Source organism: Halyomorpha halys, unplaced genomic scaffold (assembly GCF_000696795.3).
Source record: "Halyomorpha halys isolate HHAL.00 unplaced genomic scaffold, Hhal_1.1 Scaffold1987.1, whole genome shotgun sequence".
In the NCBI taxonomy this organism is placed as follows: Eukaryota; Metazoa; Arthropoda; class Insecta; order Hemiptera; family Pentatomidae; genus Halyomorpha; species Halyomorpha halys.
The window spans coordinates 125,280-143,802 of NW_027106333.1; the positions used below are offsets into that span (position 1 = coordinate 125,280).

Below are 18,523 nucleotides of genomic sequence, written 5' to 3' on the forward strand. Positions count from 1 at the left end.
GTCAAAGGAAAATCACTTCTGAGATTTAAAAATATTACCCTTGAAGAATTTAAAATGCTTCCATCAGAAAAACTAAGTTCCATTAGTCATAAGGAGAGTAATTTCATTGAGACTAGATTCATTAAGTAAAATATGAAAATTTATATACTTATGATTCAAGTTATTTTTGAGTAACCCACTCTTTATAATGTTATAATTTATTTTCAAGATTTGGCATATTAATGAAAAGGTAAATTACCTGAATAATAATGATGCCTTCCTCCATGTTCAAAGGCCCTTGGCCATCTCTGGAACCTCCACCAAAAGTAGTAATGCTGAAATCTGTAACCTGTGCTTCTGCTAATTCTGGTTCTGATGCACAAAGGTAAAGATGACGTAAAGTAGCAGTTCGATTGAAGCAAGTTAGCTCAATATCACTGACACAAGTTTTTCTCAAATCGAGAAGCTGAAACATAATTAAATTATATATAAGATAGTTGGTTGCACTTGCCTTTATTGACTGCTACTGGACTATCTTCCTCCAATCTACTTCAAACGGTCTATCTTCTTCCAATATGAATAAACAAACACGGGGTCACCAAGATACAAACACTACTACTTTCCACCTCAGTACCCGCCTTCAAAATCGCCGACCTATTCAACAACCCTCATCACTAGGCCACCAAAACTCTAGCCCTCAGAATACTACCTCTCAAGATTCCTCTAGTTTGCCAACACCGTCATTTTCCTCACCACTTTCTTCTTCAGGTAATTCTACTCTACTTCTTCCCAACATCTTCTCTATACTAAAATCGGAATTCCCAAACCACAAAGCGATTATCAATCATCTCTGTAACATCCACAACCACTTTACTGATAAAAAAGAACACATCTTTCTTCTAAAATGCAGATCTGCTGCAGTGTTTCCTAAAGCTATAGTAAATAACTTTAATCATTTCCTCACCCCAATGTCTTAACGGTCAAAATATTGTCATTCACTACTTAATTTCAAAAATATCCCTCTTAAACATTAAAATTAGGGAAACTATATTCAACATTGATTCTATACAATCTAAGATTTCTCAGTTGGTAGCAGAACTTCATTCTTACAGCCCTGACGAAGCCCAGCAACGTGGGGCAAAACGTTGGTTAACAATAAATAGTTTTCTTTTACTATTTTGATACCTTTATTGACTGCCACCCGGACTATGTTCCTACAATATAAATATTATCAATTCTGTAATGCATACAATATAGCGCAGTCTATTTAAAAGACAGTAACTTGTGTGTCTTCCTAGTAGTGGGGTTTGCAATGGTATAAAATTTAAGATTAAGATTGAATATAACTCTGAAATAAATCAACATTCAGAGATATTTGATCTATATTTAGTGGATAGACTAAAATAGTCAAATCAAAATTGATTTATCACCAAAGTAATTTAAAAATGGAAAATTATTTGTGGTTATATTGGAAAAATATACACCAGGTCACTAAATATGAAACCTAAATTTGCCTATAGATTGCACTAGCTGTTAATGTAGTAAGTATCAAACCCGCAATCATTGTGCCAGTTTCTTGTTTTGACATCTGATAAATATATCTGATATCTGAGTCACAACGAAACTATCATACAGCAAAATTGTTTTTAGCATTAAACATATCAACTTTTGTTTGTCAATTGTCTCGAATTTCATTCCAGGAACAAAAGGAACTTATTTTTCCATCAAACTGTGAATGTCAATGAAAAGCATTTCTTGCAAATGAAAAGCAATTTTTGTGGCATGACAACCAGATTGTCAGAGAAATGAGAAAAATGTAAAGCCAGTGATGAAAAATATTATGAATAAAATAGTGTTATTAATTTTTATACAATAAATATGTATTTTCTACACAGGAATTTAGGTTTCATATTTAAAAGTCTGGTATAATACAGGTTGTACAAAGATAAAATAAAACATATAATAACATTAAAATATAATAATTACTTTGAGTACTTACTTGAAGCGCACTAAAACCAAAATTTGCAGCAAGACTAGCATAAGGAAGACAGTCACTAACATCACATCCAGATAAGATAAGTGTTTCTAAAGTTTCACTTTTACTGAGGGCAAGCAATGAGTGAGGTACAAACCATCTGTTATTTGACAGGTCAAGTTTCTGAAAAACAACCAAATATTATTTTTTTTTAAATTAATATGATTAAAATTAAATTTCTAAATTTGACTGAAATTCTATACAATAATAATTTTAAATCTATCTCATGTACGTTAGTAAACCAATTTCATTATTAATACTTGAGGGTGACATTATTCAAATCCGAGGAAAATCCAATTAATTCAGAGACGAAATGCAATTACAATAAGATCAAAAATTATATAAATACAATTATGATTCTTTGATTTTTATTGCAACCACCCCAAAAAGTACTTCCAAGAAGAGGTGTAATAGGTATAGGTGAATTTGGTCTTTGACCAAAACTCAAAAAGTATAGACTCCATCTAGAACATTAAAAAATCAAAATGTAAACATTTTCTTCCCTTGATAAAGGTAATTGTTTTGTATGAACTATATGAGAGACCTGCGACAATGACTGGACTATTTTCCATCAGGTAACCATCTTCCTTTCTGTCATTCCATGTATTCTGGACTCATTACCCTCAAGTCTTTCTGATCCATCTTATTTGTCTCCTACCTTTAGTTCAAATTCCATAATTTAATTGTAAAGTTTATTGTCATCTATTCAATTAACAGACCCAAATACTTTAGGCAATGACCTTCTATTATTGACTGTTCCTTCCATCTAAAGGTAGACTTTCAATCAATAAATTTAATTATTTATATGATTAAATAAATGTTTGACTAAATTTCCAGGTTTTTCCTAATATGAAGGTCATTCCGAAAGTAATGAATGATTTTGGTGTTAAGTTCACAAGACAAAATGCATACGTCTCAATATGAAATGCCAATGAGGATATATATCTGGCAATATTGAATTTCTGAAATATTCTGTAAGGTTGAAACCAGTCATCCGCTGGCAATTTAATTTATTTATATTTCAATAAAAGAAAAATACTTTTCCGTATTAACTTAAAAGATAATCTCAATAAAAACTATTTTCAAATTTTAAATTAATTCAAGTTATAATAATCAGATAACATTATATTAGAAGAAGATAGTAAACTAAAAAATAAATAGTTTTCTTCTACTATTTTGATACTTTAATTGACCACCACCCGGACTATCTTCCTACAAGATAACATTATACTTCAATGTATCTAAGGAAAGATATTATTTTTTTTAAAAAACAATTTTCATAAAGTACTTTTCATAATTAATACACCACAAGAAGTAAACAGAAAAATCTTCTTAAGATTATTCCAAACAAAATTAGATCACTCAACACAAATGATGAAAGAAATTACCTTTAACTTGGGTAAAGTTTTTTCCATCCTATAAAAATATGATCTCCTTAGAGATAAGTTCTTCATAATACAATTACGAATTTCTAATTGTTCTATTGAAGGTGGAAAATCTTCTAAAGTAACCTAAGTGAAATATAAATAAATAATTATTTTTGCCATATTAATAGATACTAAAAACAAATAAAAGTCAAGTAATAACTAAAACAATAACAGAAAACATAGTGTAAATGATTTGGGAATTGTTACCTAATCCTTGTCATTTAACATGATAAAATAAGTCTGGTTCTTTAAGATATTTTAAGCAAGAATTAACAATTTTAGTATTTTTTATTTGGTATACAATACCAATTTTAATATTTTTATAAGAAATATAAGTAGCAAAAATAAAAAATTAACTTCTAATAATTATAGCATCAAAATTTCATAAACTATTGCAAATAAGACAGTTCATTTAAAAACAGAATCACAGAAAATTACTAGAAGCTTCAGACTGATTCTTCATAATTCAAGTTATTACTAAACATCTTACTCTGTCAGTTGCTCTACCATCTATGTTTTTTTTTTTAACTCTTTGTATTTACCACAATTTTAATCTAGTTAGGTTTGGTGGAAATATTTTCCTAGTTAAATTTTCTTTATTCAGAACACATTAATCAAATCACAATGTTCTGGGGCCATCACACCATCTTCAGTTGTACAAACAATGTAGTCTTCTTTTAACATATTTATATCAAATAACATCTCTACCTACATTGTAATGGTAAACCAGTAAACCTATATTAGTAAGTAAACCAAGTATAAGTTATTGAGTCATTTCATATGAAATGCCCGTTTTTGTATTATTTCAGAAATTCAAAGTGGTATTAGACAACTTTTGTAGTTAACTACGTTTATGTTAACAGATTCTAACGAACCTTTATTAATCCTCTACTTTTTGATAATTTTTACTATCAATGCACAATGTGTAGTGTACCATTAAATATGACAATGGAAACATGTGATCAATGAGTAATTTTTTTTATTAACCAACCCAGAAGAGGACCTCCACCAGCAATAGACGGAAATGAACTTAGGCTTACTATTGAAGAAAATCCTTATCCTTATTAAGAAAATTATGGCACAATTAAATACTCATACAGGGACAATTTTTGTACACTTAAAGATCATTGGTAAAGTTAAAAAGGTAGATTTATGGATACTTCATGAATTTAATGAGTGGCAGCAGCTGAAGTATTATGCGACATGTGTTTCACAGCTAACTAGACAAAAAATGAGCCTTTTCTTGAAAGGATAATCACGTGTGGTGAAAAGTGGATAGTATATGGCAAAGGGTGTCATTCAGGTCAGTGGTTAAATATTGACAAAAGACCGGGACACATGCCAAAACCAAATTTGCATCCAAAAAATTATTGGTTTTCGTGTGGTGGCAATAGCAGGAATTCATTTCTCCTTTTTAGCCAGAGGTGAAACAATCACATCCACATCGTACTGCAGTGGTATTGCCATAGTGCATCAAAAACTTGTCAATAAAAAACAACCTGTATTGGTTAATCAGTGAGCACATAAACTCTTACATGACAATACCAGACCAGACAGGGAAGAAACTAAACAAGTTGTGTTACAAAGTCCTTCTAAACCCCCTCATTTGCCAGAATTTTCTTCAATAGATTTTCATCTGCTTAGAACTTTTGACAACTTCCTAACGGGTAAAATTTTTAAAATGATTCTCAGGTTAAAAACCCATTTTCTGACTTCATTTCTTCACAAAATTCTGAATTTTTCAATTCTAGGATTGAAAAGTTGATAATATAGGAAAAATGTATTGCAAATAAGGGTAAATATTTTGAATAAAAATGTTTTGATTTCATAAAGTTGTTTTACTAAATAACCTTCCCTGTGGATTTGATATTGATATTAAATGGCCTAATAAGAAATACAATGACTATACAAGTGACCCAAATCATTGGTTTTCCATTATATAGTAAATTTTGGACTAAGTAGGGAGATATGTTACAAAACATCAATAAGTTTAAAGAAGATAACAAAGTAGCTGCAACTGGGAAACACAAAGATGGCCCTTAAGCAGATGAAAATTGTTTTCTTTTAATTTATACTGGGAAAATCAACTAACAATAACAAAAGCAATTATAACATGGTTTTATCAATCATTTTCAATAACACTGTACCAATATAGTGAAACATTAACGAAATACATTTACCTACCTATGAGTTCTTTTAAAAATATAAGCTTTAAGATATGATATTGCTTTTATTTGAAAAGACATCTAAATAAAAAAGAGAGATTGAATTAAAAAAGAAACATGGAAATAAGGTGCTGATGTAGTAGATACTGTAAGTAATACATAAAAACTAAAAAAATGTTTCATGATATATGGAGCCCAATGCATAAATTGTTTTGTAAGCACAAACAAATCATACATTTTAATTTTTTGGGTTAACCAAATTACTTTCACTAAAAATAATTGAGAAAAAACAATACTCGTACCTTAGCACTATCAATAACATGGTTTTCTAAGATGAGACAACTTAGTTGTGGTGCATGTTTTGCAACAACATTCAAAAACCATTTGGAAATTGAATCATTTGAATTACTGTGACAAGTATCCACTGGTCCTTTAATAGCTAAGAAGGTAGTATTGGATTGAATATAATAAGTGAATTTTTTCAGGGAACCAATGGTCAATACATGTTGCCTAATATCAACCTTTTTCCATAGAGTCTTGTCAGCGCAAACTCTACGCAGCCTGCTACAAGTTCTGAAATAATACAAATTAAAAAAATACTATATGAAAAACTAAGTTAAATGTTACCAATAACAATGATAGATTAATTACTTACTGGGAAAGAGATAATAAATCTACTGGATCTAAATGAGAACAAATTATCAATAGAACATCATCAGAAAGAGTAAGTAAAAATGTTTTGTCAAATGGAATGGATTCCTGCAAGCCTTCATCAACTTTTGATTTTTTTGAAGGGGGTTCTGTTGTAGATGACATTATAAAAAAATCTTGTAAGATAATTCATAAGAACTAAGATTTCAATAGTAACAAACATTCGTTTTCCATCATTAACAAAAATATATTTAATACTTATAAATCACCAAATTTTTATAAATCAATAAAGTTCTTCTTTCAAATGTATTTAGCACTTTCGGCCCTACATTTCGACCGAACGATTACCCTCTCCCAATAAATTAAAACACAAAACACACAAAAACAAAATGTACATATTATATAACCAGACTTAAAGTAGGTTACATTTACTAGGCATGTGTTGAGGCAGTCATCAAACAGCACAAGGGATAAACACCTACGTCACAGTTCGATCTTAGCTCTGTTTATGTGAACGTCTAAGTGTAAATTTTGGTAGTTATTGGGGTAGAATCACATTCGTATCTTTTTGGAAAAAAGTTGATTCACAGTCCGTGATATTCTTGGTAATGGTTTCAATTTAGCTTTTGCCTTTATTTCACTTCTCATTATTTTCTCAGCTTGCGATCATAACTTTTAGAACGTAATTTGTTGAATTTTGGCTTTCATGGATTCCGGGGATGACAACGAAAGTGTTGAGAGTGAAGAAAGGTCCAGCTTGGGCTCTTTTTCAGGTGTATTACAATTAGGTAATTTTTAAATTTAATTTACAATTTTTAATTTTTGTCATTCCTTGTTATGGTAGTGATTATTAAGAAATTGAGTAAGATCTTTAAATTTATCAACTTCTTAATTTTATTCTGTCATAGTATATTTATCTTTTGGCATATATATTTTTAAATATGTTCCCACATGAATTGTTCGTGGTCAAGAAAACTGAAAAATCCAAACATTTTGAACACCCATAATTTTTTGTAGGTTGTTAAGTGGGTTATTTTATCCATTATTGATATAGTTTAAATTTAATTGAATTAGAAATAAACTAATAAAAACTTAGGTTTTACTCTTTCTACTTGACAGTCGAGTATAAATGGAATTCTAAACGTTTTCAAGTCTTGAAGTATTTCTGTAATGATTAGTAATATTTCTTGTTGTAGTGAGTGATTTATGATAGTAATCTGTCTGTCACTGTACTGCTTATTGCTATAATACCCCAATTACTGTTTATTCCTATACCTATTACCCTCCGGTTTATCGTAATTTCTTGTTTATTGCCCGAAGTTTAATATTTAATGTTAATAAAAATTAAACTTATGCTGTAGTTTGATACAACGATGAACAAGTATTAATGAAGTATTATTTGAGATATTTTTGGAGTTGGAGATATGCTATGTTGTTTATTATTTTCAATTTTTAGGATCTATCTTTTATGTTAACTTGTTTTTCCTCACTTATAATAGGCAACAGAAAATGTCAGAAATAATTTGGAAACAGATTTCTCAGATACAGCTGAATTTATACTTACTGTAAGATTTGTTATCGATCTGTACGTTTGATGTTTCTCACTGATCTGGAGTAAAATTTATATGGAAAAGAACATATAAATATTTCAACTAAAGTTTGCTGTAAATTATATAATTATTTGTATACGAGTCATACCAAGGATTATTTGTATAAAATTACTTGAATGTATTAATCTCTTTTTTTTTTTTTATTACTATCAGAAGGTTAAACAAATTTATGTTCTAATATCTGTTTGTTAGTGCTTTTGACGACATATAGTCCGCTTGCTGGATACAAGAGGGGTGTTACCTGACCTCACAAATGTGATTGCGGCTCTCCTAACCACCAATAAAATCAAAATTGATAAAGGAACCCACACAATTAGCCAGATCAGTGTCTTGCAGGGGGTGCCTCAGGGTGGGCCCTTTTCGCCTTTTATGTTCAACCTAGCCATCAATCATTTGTACTGCAAGCTCTGTGATCAGGATTTTTCGGATAATAAATTTGGACATGACCTAAGAAATGATCAAGAGTGTTCTGCAGAAAGAATTACAAATAGTATCCAGAGACTGCTCGCAGTGATTTGTTTGGACATAATTCCACAGAAGTGTTAGTATTATTATGGAAAAAATAGAGTTACGGTCAACAAAGCTGTCCCTTAAGAATCAGATGTCATGCAAACAGCAAAAGCTGACACCATCAAATATCTGGAATGTACATAATTAGGAGAGCTAGTATTTAGAAAAGAGGTGGTGAGGAAGTTAAATAATAATCTTGATAAATTAGTTAGCTCACGGTTGATCAAGCTTAGATCACGAGATCAACAAGCAAAAGATCTACGTTGTTAACCAATATAGGAACTTGTTCCCGGGCTTACCCCCTCCAGACTGTGCCCCTTACAAAGATTCGTCCTGCGATATTGGAGTGTATTGATACCAATATTTGTAGGAACTTTGAGGCCATCACTGGACTCCCTGTTAACACCTCGTCAACAATGTTGTACGCACCCAGGAGATATTGAGGACTGAGTCTGATCTGCTGTCAATGAGAGGTTCCTTTGCATGCAGTATTGGTCTATTTTCCAGCAACTGTTGAATGTTCCGGATACCTTATTCCAGTCTATATTCAATTATGAAGCCAAAATCTCGGCATGTACTGAAATACGTGAGTGTGGATCAGTGCTACTGAAGTTTAAGAGTTCTATGGCAGTCGTTGCGTTAGATTGCTTTTGAAGAATGGGCTGATTGTAGCTGGCTGGGTATTGGTGTTCACCATTTCAAAGAGACCCTAAAAGCTAATAGATATCTGTATAAGAAGCATGTACTCTCAAGGTCAGAATGGGCAAACTAAGTATTAATTATGCACCCCTGCACGGAGTCCCAGGAGCCAGTGGATAGCAGGGTTGGGTCCCTCTGTAGCAAATGCGCTAACACCGCAGGGACAAAGAAGAATTGATGAAGTTCCTTGGAAAAAAATATTTTACCTGCTTTAATGAGGTTTATTGTGTTGACACCAATGGATTCATTAGATATTGTTGCATTCTCTTAAACCGGAGGCACAGCTCTGGTGTTGGATTTGACAGTGAGATTTGCGAATAATGACCTCAATGAGGTGGGTGGAGTGGAAAGGGAAAAGAAGGAAATACATGAAAAATGCGTCCCTTTTCTTAAATAAAAATTCTGCAAGATCTTCGGAGAGAGAGAGTTCACTATGAGAGGCCTCTGGTTTGGATCTCGCAGAACAATATTTGATAAAACAAGAAGCTTCGTAGAAGACCTAGGTGTTAGCATCAGGGATATAGCGATCTTGGCAGAAAATATTATTTTGGACTCCCTGGGCATCTTATATCATCACCTGCATGGGAATTAGCTCTTAGATTATTCATTTTTTATTTTTTTAGCTTTTGAACCTGTTGATTTGTGTTTTAACATATATACATTCATTTAATTATTTCTTATATTTTTTTTTTAAAATACATATTAGTTTTTTTAATTAATTTATTTTTTTAACTGTTGAACTGCTGTGGCTATTGTATCTTTGGTTTGATTTTATATTGCTATCTAATTATAAATTTATTTAATGGATCAAACGTGGGATGTGAATCACTGGAGAGGGGAGGTCTGAGAGAGTGAAATAGGGAGAATAAAATTGTCAATGAAGTGGAATAAAATTGTTAAATAGAAAAAAAAATCATAATATTTGTATTTAGTGTATAGATGAGTATTGATTGTAAAAGGAAAAGGTAGAAAACAAAAATTGTTATATCATGTAAGTATATGTAGTGTATATAAGTTCAATCATGGATTGCTTGTTATGCTGTGTATTATAGCAACCCGATGTATTTGGGCAGGATGGCTAAATAAAGCATTTCTCTCTCTAATACACACATTAATATAAATAAAAAAGGCACCGAACCACTCATTACAATATTGTTCAAACATTTATTTATTTGATGACATCATTTATTGGCATATTGAGGTAATTTTTTGGGAGTTTCTTCCAAGTGTGGTTAAGAAGTAAGAAAATGGAGTTCTTAAATATTGATAAAATACATATGGATGAAAATAATTAAATTTTTTTCTGCTCTTGTGTCCAATAAAATATTTTGAACATAGTTATAAATGAGACAAAACCCTCTTACCTTGAAGACAATTGAATTTTTTATGAAGTGTAGAATCATTTGTTGATGCGAGGAGCTCTACTAGCTCATTGATTTGGGTAGCTTCGGATTTCCATTTATATTTGGCCGCCAAAAAGGAGAAGTGAAACTGAAATGTTATCAAAGTTTATGTACTATCAGTAGATTATTGTAGGCATCTTTTCCTGTCACTTTTTTCTTTACAAGCTTTAAGGTTCTGAAACAGGCTATTGTTGTAAATATATAGGGCTAAAAACAGCCATGGATTTTGATAAAGGCAGTGACTAGTCTAATTGTCTCAATAAAGAAATGAATTAACTAGTCGTTTAGAACTCTTTCTAACCGGTCAACTGCTGATTCTTCAGTGTTTGTAATGTGTTCCTTTTCATAATTCTTTTACATGTTGCTTTGTGTATATAGTCATTCTGTTTAATAGTAATTAAACAAACATAGTTACTAACTGTATGATTTCAGTTAATGATAATTTTAGTGTTTTTACTTAAGCAAAAATTGATGTCCTGTGTAATAGTCCTAATGACCTTTACAAAGGTCAAAGGTTCACAAGTGATCCAAAGCTACAATAATGAATGCCAAAAATAAGTATAAATATTAGAGCAACTGACTCACAGTTCTTGCTCAAGAGATTGAGGAAACTTATCCTTATTAGTAATTGTTGGATAGAAAAAAATTGGAGTATTCATTATTAAATAATTTTTTTTTTAAATTTTACATCATAAATATTACTTTGGAACTGAACATCAAAAGCAAGAAAGAACCAGTCAGAATTAACGAATAAATGTTCTTTGTATGTTGCTGGTTGGAAGTAGTTATTCTGATTAGGTAATTGTTATAATTTTAATATATATTATGATTGTAAGGATCTGTATTACCCTGAATGAATGGTAATTAAAATTACTTTGGGTAACACTACGGCATTATGACTCCAATATGGCAATCGTACCTAAACAATAGGTTCTCACATTGTAACAGTGTTTTTCTTTATTTTGGTTGTTAAGGTGGGGTATTGTATACTGGCATTAGCGGTCTTAGTGTTTTATAGCTTTCTGGCCAAATAAACAATAATGAAGGGGAATTGTTTATTGACTGAAAATTTTCCCAAAGGAAAAAGAAAAATTATTTCCCAGATACAAACTCAAATATAGTACAATATCTCAGTTTTGACACATTTGGAAAAAAAATTGACATTTTATAATTTTGGTTAGTGACCATACCCCTTGACCAAAAATTATTAACTTGTGGTATTCTTTTAATGCAGAATTTGATGCTTTTTGATTTGTATATCTGTAACTTTATGGCTATAAGGTGCTATTTTGAAGTTATAGGAAAAAAAAAGTTTTAAGTCTTTTTGGCTGCCGAATGTTCTCCTAAAGTTGGATTTGTTAGCAGTTTGGTTTTTTATATATTCATACCGATATATAATATAATTCTTCCCCACCTTTGGCATCTAACAAACCTTAATCTGACTTGCTTAATGTGGTAGTGTAGTATGTTTTGGTATCAAAGGGAGAGGAGAACTTAGCAGTTAGGTTTATTAAATCCAAAATTACATCTCAGATTTTATATGAAACACTAGATTATTATTTTTTACTTATTTTAATAATAGCACCTATTTTAAGTTAAGGGTATATACTATTAAATTATTTGTATCATGAATCCATTTTTTATTTTTACTTTTAACTAAACAGATGATGATTGGGGTTCTGTTCAGAAATATGATGCTTAAACTGGTAGAAGCATGCTGAGTACAGTTTTCCTTTCCAATACTTATACCCCTTTATTTCTTACCATACACTCGATTATCATCTTCATTTTCCATGTGAAATTATATCTCCATTAATTTAATTTTCAAAATTTAGATGATGTCAGAAATTTGACAATATGCTTAGAAGAATAAGCTTGGATTTTATCAATATCATGAAGTTCAGTATGCACTTTTATAGGAGTAGTTACTACAATATGTATAGTTTTGGTGTTGCTTAGCTCATAACAATTTCTATTAAATCTATTTATTCAAGATTTCATTTCTTATTACATTACAGATGTAGCTGATGAAGACCTAGAGTCTATAATTAGCGTTGCAGTAGCAGACAATCTTGACATGGGTGGTGCTGTAGTTTCCCATAACAGCAATCATAACACAGATTCGGGAGAAGTCATATTTGATGAAGGATTGCCTGCATCTCATTCGGTTAGCATTAAGTTGATTTTTATTTATTGTTATTGGTTATTAGCTTGGCCTTCTTTAAGTGACCAGTATATTTTATTGTGTTGCTGTGTTTGTTAAGGCATCACCTTAGCATCCTCAAGTCTGCTGGAGCCCTAGTTGGATCCTGGGTGTGTTGACTTTTTTTTGTGATGGCCCCATGAAATGAAAACTCAAAAGCTTGTTAGAATTGGTTGGTGAACATGCCTTATATCAGGAATAGGTGGTGTTAATTGATTGTATTAATTATTTATTTTTTTTATTAACTTGACACATGAATTCAATATTATGTAATTATGAAACATTAAGGAGTGAGTAGCACTCCTTTCAGGGTAATCACCTACTATCGGCTTTCTTCCTTAACTCTGTCCTATATTTTGTCGTGATATAGCGTCTATGCTAAGACTTGCACCAATTCTTGTTAGCTGTAAAAAGAGTAATTTTTAGGGTTGATGGCAACATGTTCTTCTGTTATAGTGTGAGGATTTTGTTCCAGTAGCAGGAAGCATACCTCTAGGTGCCCTCAACAACTACTCTATAGATACTCATGGTTTGCACTGCACAATACCTCATTAAGTCATTCCTTATGAGATCATTTGAGTTACCGGGAGCATCATACATCATACTTCTGCAGCTGCTAAAGTACTTTTTCTATTATACAATGTACAAATAAAAGTAGATTATATGTCAGAGAGTAGCAGTGTGACATATCTTTCCAATCTCTCATCAACATCTTTCCGTTATCTCAGCAGGGCACTATTTGTTCCTCTGCTCTCATATAGACCATTCACCTTTGGTTTCTAACAAGGAAAATATGGGACTTACATGGTTTTTTCCACACAGTCACGATTTACCCTTAGGTTATAATGTCAATTCCTATAATTGAAATTTCATTTGTAGCATATTGTAACTGTTTTGGTTTACTGCCATCCATTCCTAATTTATAGATTAATCTTTTGAGAATAATTATTTCAGTTGAACCTCACTTACCTATCCTAATTAGGACTGAGATATAACTGGTTAATCTAAAAGCTAGTTAATCTGAAGAGTATAATAGCAAAAAAAAAAATCCTGTATTAATTTAACTGATGTGTTTCTTAAAAATTGAAATACTTATAAAACTTAATTTATTAACTTATCAACTTTTAACTTAAATGAATGTAATATTATATTAAGTAAAAATTTCTTTAGATATACGATTTAATTTAACCATAGTTAATCATAATCACAAAGTCAATTTTTTTTTTTTTACAGAACTTAGTGTTTCCTGAGCGCTTTATTTATTCTTAAATTTTACCACTGGTTAAGTGGAGACCTGTTAAGTGGGGTTTTATTGTAATTAATTGATTCATAATTTATCATATGATATTGAATTGGTGATCATGATTATTTTTATATTGTCAGCAATTGTTCAATTTTTTTTTGTATTGTAGTACCTTGGACGTGATCTTGAAGAAATAGGTGGAAGGTTAATATTCACTGAACTCTCTAGAGTAGTGATACCTTTACTTCCTGGTACTTATGGAACCTTGCTTCCTGGACAGACATTTCCATTGACTGTCAGGGATCATGGTAGAACTACACTCTTGAGGAAATGTGTAGAAGGCGATCATACCTTTGGCTGTGTTTCTGCAAGGTTAATATTAAAATATTGTTTGTTTTTTTATTTATGCTTTAGTATCAGGAGAAACATTTCAATATGAACCATATCTTATTTGATGTATATTTTATTGATTTGTTACATAGAAGGAATCCTATGAAGGTTGTACTTATTTCTTTGAAGGTTATTTATTAATTATTAAGCTATTTATCCTATGAAGGTTGTATTTATTTCTTAAAATTGTATCATTATTGTATATATTTATTAATAAATGTCAAGATGACTAACCCTAAATTCATTATAATTTATATTGGAAGAAGATAGTTAATTGACCATATGAAATAGATTGTAGGAAGATAGTCTGGGTGATGGTCAATAAAGGTATCAAAATAGTAAAAGAAAACTATTTATTGTTAACCAACGTTTGGCCCAATTTGCAGGGCTTTGCCAGGGCTGTCAGATAGAAACAGAGATGTCAACTCAAATATCTTTTTGTTGTTGACATCTCTGTTTCAATCTGACAGCCCTGTCGGAGCCCTGCAAAGTGGGGCAAAACGTTGGTTAACAATAAATAGTTTTCTTTTACTATTTTGATACCTTTATTGACCACCACCATCCGGACTATCTTATTACAAACATTATAATTTATATTTGATTGGACAAATATAAGTTCTAAGATGAGCATCAATTTTGAGTTAGACATTGTACTAATAATTATTATAAAATCAATGTAAATTCCATTCAAATAAAACATACCATATTTATCATAAATACATTAATTATTTATTTAGAATTATTTAGATTTATCTTAAGACAATTTATTAGAATTATTTATCATTATTAAATAGTAGTTTATAGTAAAATTATAAATAGATGAATTATGAGCTTAGAATGTATATTTGTACTATCCAATACTATATGAATTCAAATCTTCTAAATTAAGCCTCATAACTTTTAATTGATAACATAAATCCTTCAGAAAAAAAGAAAATTTTATTTGGGCATAACTTAAAAAGTAGGTATACATTTTATGGTAAATTATAATAATTATAATATAGTCTATATTTGATTGGTAATATGATTTCCTTTGTGTCTCATTTTTGTTTTTTGGTGCATATTACAATAAATTTATGTTATTTACTCATGTTTTATGATGCTTATTCTATTAATAGTGTGGTTGGTTTCAGATATCTTTCTACAGCAATCATTAACAAAGTAATGTTTGGAACAACTGCTGAAATATATGAGTTTTCTGATGATATGGGTACAGTTAGGATTAAAGCTAAAGGTAGACAAAGGTTTAGACTGCTAAGTTCCAAGACAACACCATCTGGGTAGTTAATGATTTATATTCTGTTTGTTTAGTGATAATTTTAATAATAGTTACAAATTATAATGGTAATAGTAATTATAAAGTTTGATTGATAATAATGTTTGTGGGGTCATTCTTCCAAAATGGGGGAATATCTGTCCCTAAAATATTAATTGAAAGATAGTTGCTGCGTGATTACAAAAGAAAATTGTATTTCTGATACGATAATTTGGGGTATTAAATTATCTATTAATTCAAATTTTATATTAACATTTTTAGTTATAAAATTTTAGTTTAATGGTGCAAATTTCAGGCCTTGACCATCCTTAGTTGTATATGTCTACAAGCTTTTGGCCAAGTCAACTGGTCAAAATGGTTTTTCAGTTTACCACCAATTAAAGGGCTACAGAAGAGAAATTATTTACTTATCTTGACGACACTGATTCTACTTGATTATTTTCATGTATGCTTCTTTCTAGTCAAAATGGTTTGAAGAGTAATGTTTGTTAACAGTTCAGTGTTTTTTAATGATGAGAAGATAGAAGTTGACTATGTGTAATATATATGAAGAGAAGATGGTGGGGAGTCCGGTCAGAGAATAACATAAATAAGTTTAAAAACTTATTTAGTAATACCAAAGTTTTGGCCAGAATTCCTAGCCTTTGTCAGGGCAAAGATCAAAAAACATGATAACAACCAATCAATAAAAGGGTATATAGAATGATTAAAGTAAATATATATTCATAATGAAAATTAATAAAAATAAAGTAATGAAAGAAGTGGGAAAGAAATGTATATGTAGGCAATTAAATATGTAAGTAAAATAACAGAATTTAGGAAATAAAAATATAATGCTAAGAAACAAAGAAATATGAATATTTTAATTTAATAATAAATAAAATACAAAGAGAAAGAAAATATGCGTAATTAATGAAACTTGTATATAAAATAGTAGAATAAAGACACATAGTATAAAGTTAAGTAAGACAAAAGAAGTAATTGGTAGATATGACAATATTAATGTGTGGTGGATATAACTAATGACCTGGGTAAGGAGAGATAAAAAAATAATAGACAAGGAGATGGGAATAAAAGGAAAGAAGAGAAAAAAATATTAAAATGTAAAAACACCGACCTGCTTGGAATGAAGTGGAGAATCCAAGTAATGTGGCACATGCAGTGTCATTCTGAGTTAAAAAATAGGTTAGAATGATGACGGAGCTACTGGAAGGTCAAGAATACGTTAAATTTTAAATATTTAAAGAAGAAAACATACGAAAGGGCTGACAACAATTGAGTTAAATAATATAAAAGAACATAAAACATGGGGAAAAAATAAAAACAATTTTTTTTTCATTAACTCTGTTTTATTAAATTAAGTATTTGGGAATATGTTAATGATAAGTTCTGTTTGTGGAATTTTAATTTGACGGATGAAGGTTCTAGTTGGATATACAAACTTTCTGATATAAGCTGTTTGTCATAATTTCGAACAGTGGCAAGTAGAGAAGTTATTATCAAAATCAAAGGAATGGCAGAATGTAAGAATTTTTTGATGTTATCTGAAAGAGAGGGGATGTATGGAAGTGACCTGTATAAGGGAATAGTGGGCAAATGTTAATTTTTAAAATGTCAGCAGCCCGTGTGAATTGCAGGAAACTGTAGCAAAATATTTTTCATTATAAGTTTAGAATTATTTCAAATATTTATTAAGTTGTTTCATATTTTGAAACAATTGATGATATTTTCTAGGTTTTTTTCCCTTTTGGATGATTAGAATTATTTCAAATATGTACCTTATAATTAAAAGATATTATATTCCATTTATGAATGCCTGCCACTTGTTTGGAACTGTAAAAATTACAAAGGTTAACGAATTTTAGTCTATTAAAAAAAGATAGGAATAAAAATGTAGAAAATATTTTTTAATAAACTACTCTAAATTCTGCCATTTTGGGAGAAAGAGCCATGTTTCAAGTTTTTTATACCAAGTGTTAGGGTTCAGACATGATCAATTATAGAGCTGTCTATCTAACTTAACAGTTTTATTCCTTATAAGTTAGCTAACATTGTTTTTGCTTAATTTGATAATTAATTTTTTTGGCTTGGTTATTTTTCCAATGAATCCTGAATTAGCAAAATATTCATTAGTTATTTATGAATTATAAAGTTAAGTTTAATTATTTGTGAAGTTAATATTATTAATTGTTTGGTTAAGTATAAGGGTCCCAGAGAGATAAATGCCTGCCATTTACTTGAACCATTACAAGAAATACCTTTTGCCCAAGTTTCAAATCTTTAGTATTCTCATCTACTCCATAATTAATCTATGTATTTAGGTTCCCATAATATTTTTAAGTCTTTGTTTGAAAAATTTGAAGTGCTATTTGTAAAAACATTTCTCAATGTTAGCTTGAGCTGTGGACCTCAAGAACTATCTACAGAAATAGTTTGGGTCAGGTTTAACTAGATGAGTCTTTATAGAATTTTGATTTTTGTTTCTGGATTTTCTAAAAATAATATAATTATAACTTTTTCTTTAATTTAAATTTTCCTCATTATTTTCCCTTTCTTATCTCTCTGTGTATCATTATTATTATTTTGTTTCCAGTTACAGAACTGGTGAAGTTTTGATTCTCCCAGAGATCAAATTAGCTCACCCTTTTTCCGCATTGCAGCTCACATCTCTGAATTCATTAAGAGTTACTAATAAAGAGAGGTATTATTTTTTTATTCTATTATTATGTTTATATATGTTTGCATAACTGTATAGATACTTGCTTTGTTGACAGCAAAGTTATATCAAATAATCAGTCATTTTATTTTTTTTTAGATGTTGAAATATTATTAAATTTCAGTAAATCTTTCATGAGCCAATTAATATTCTTTAGAATATAGTAAGAATCCCAATATTTCTTCTTTTTTATTCATTTTTATATTAATAATACTT

General features: G+C 30.1%; 2 protein-coding genes and 1 long non-coding RNA gene across 5 annotated transcripts in view; 1 reads left to right on the plus strand and 2 right to left on the minus strand.

The window, feature by feature from the left end:
* Positions 1-238: 238 nt before the first annotated feature.
* Positions 239-6,704, minus strand: LOC106690942 (uncharacterized; the record flags this gene model as incomplete). Its single annotated transcript, XM_024363318.2, is given in 5 exon segments — positions 239-445; positions 1,979-2,137; positions 3,403-3,525; positions 5,909-6,179; positions 6,262-6,704. Coding segments are annotated over 5 exon segments (921 nt in total), but the record flags the coding sequence as incomplete, so codon positions are not given.
* Positions 2,145-3,363, minus strand: LOC136795113 (uncharacterized). The gene is made up of 3 exons (XR_010842659.1): positions 2,755-3,363; positions 2,559-2,672; positions 2,145-2,478 (listed from the first exon to the last, which is right to left on the minus strand). It is a non-coding gene; the product is annotated as an uncharacterized lncRNA (long non-coding RNA).
* Positions 6,705-6,722: 18 nt separating the features above from the next.
* Positions 6,723-18,523, plus strand: part of ohgt (ohgata) — a 23,269-nt gene continuing 11,468 nt past the window's right edge. The window contains exons 1-6 of one of the 3 annotated variants that reach the window (XM_024363317.2): positions 6,723-6,862; positions 6,937-7,045; positions 12,498-12,646; positions 14,095-14,297; positions 15,449-15,595; positions 18,185-18,292. In XM_024363317.2, coding sequence (XP_024219085.1) covers positions 6,964-7,045; positions 12,498-12,646; positions 14,095-14,297; positions 15,449-15,595; positions 18,185-18,292 — 689 coding nt within the window. In that variant the 5' untranslated portion in view covers positions 6,723-6,862; positions 6,937-6,963. Of the gene's footprint in view, positions 7,046-12,497; positions 12,647-14,094; positions 14,298-15,448; positions 15,596-18,184; positions 18,293-18,523 lie in introns of all 3 variants that reach the window. The other 2 variants (XM_014436550.3, XM_067044675.1) reach the window with 2 other exon arrangements.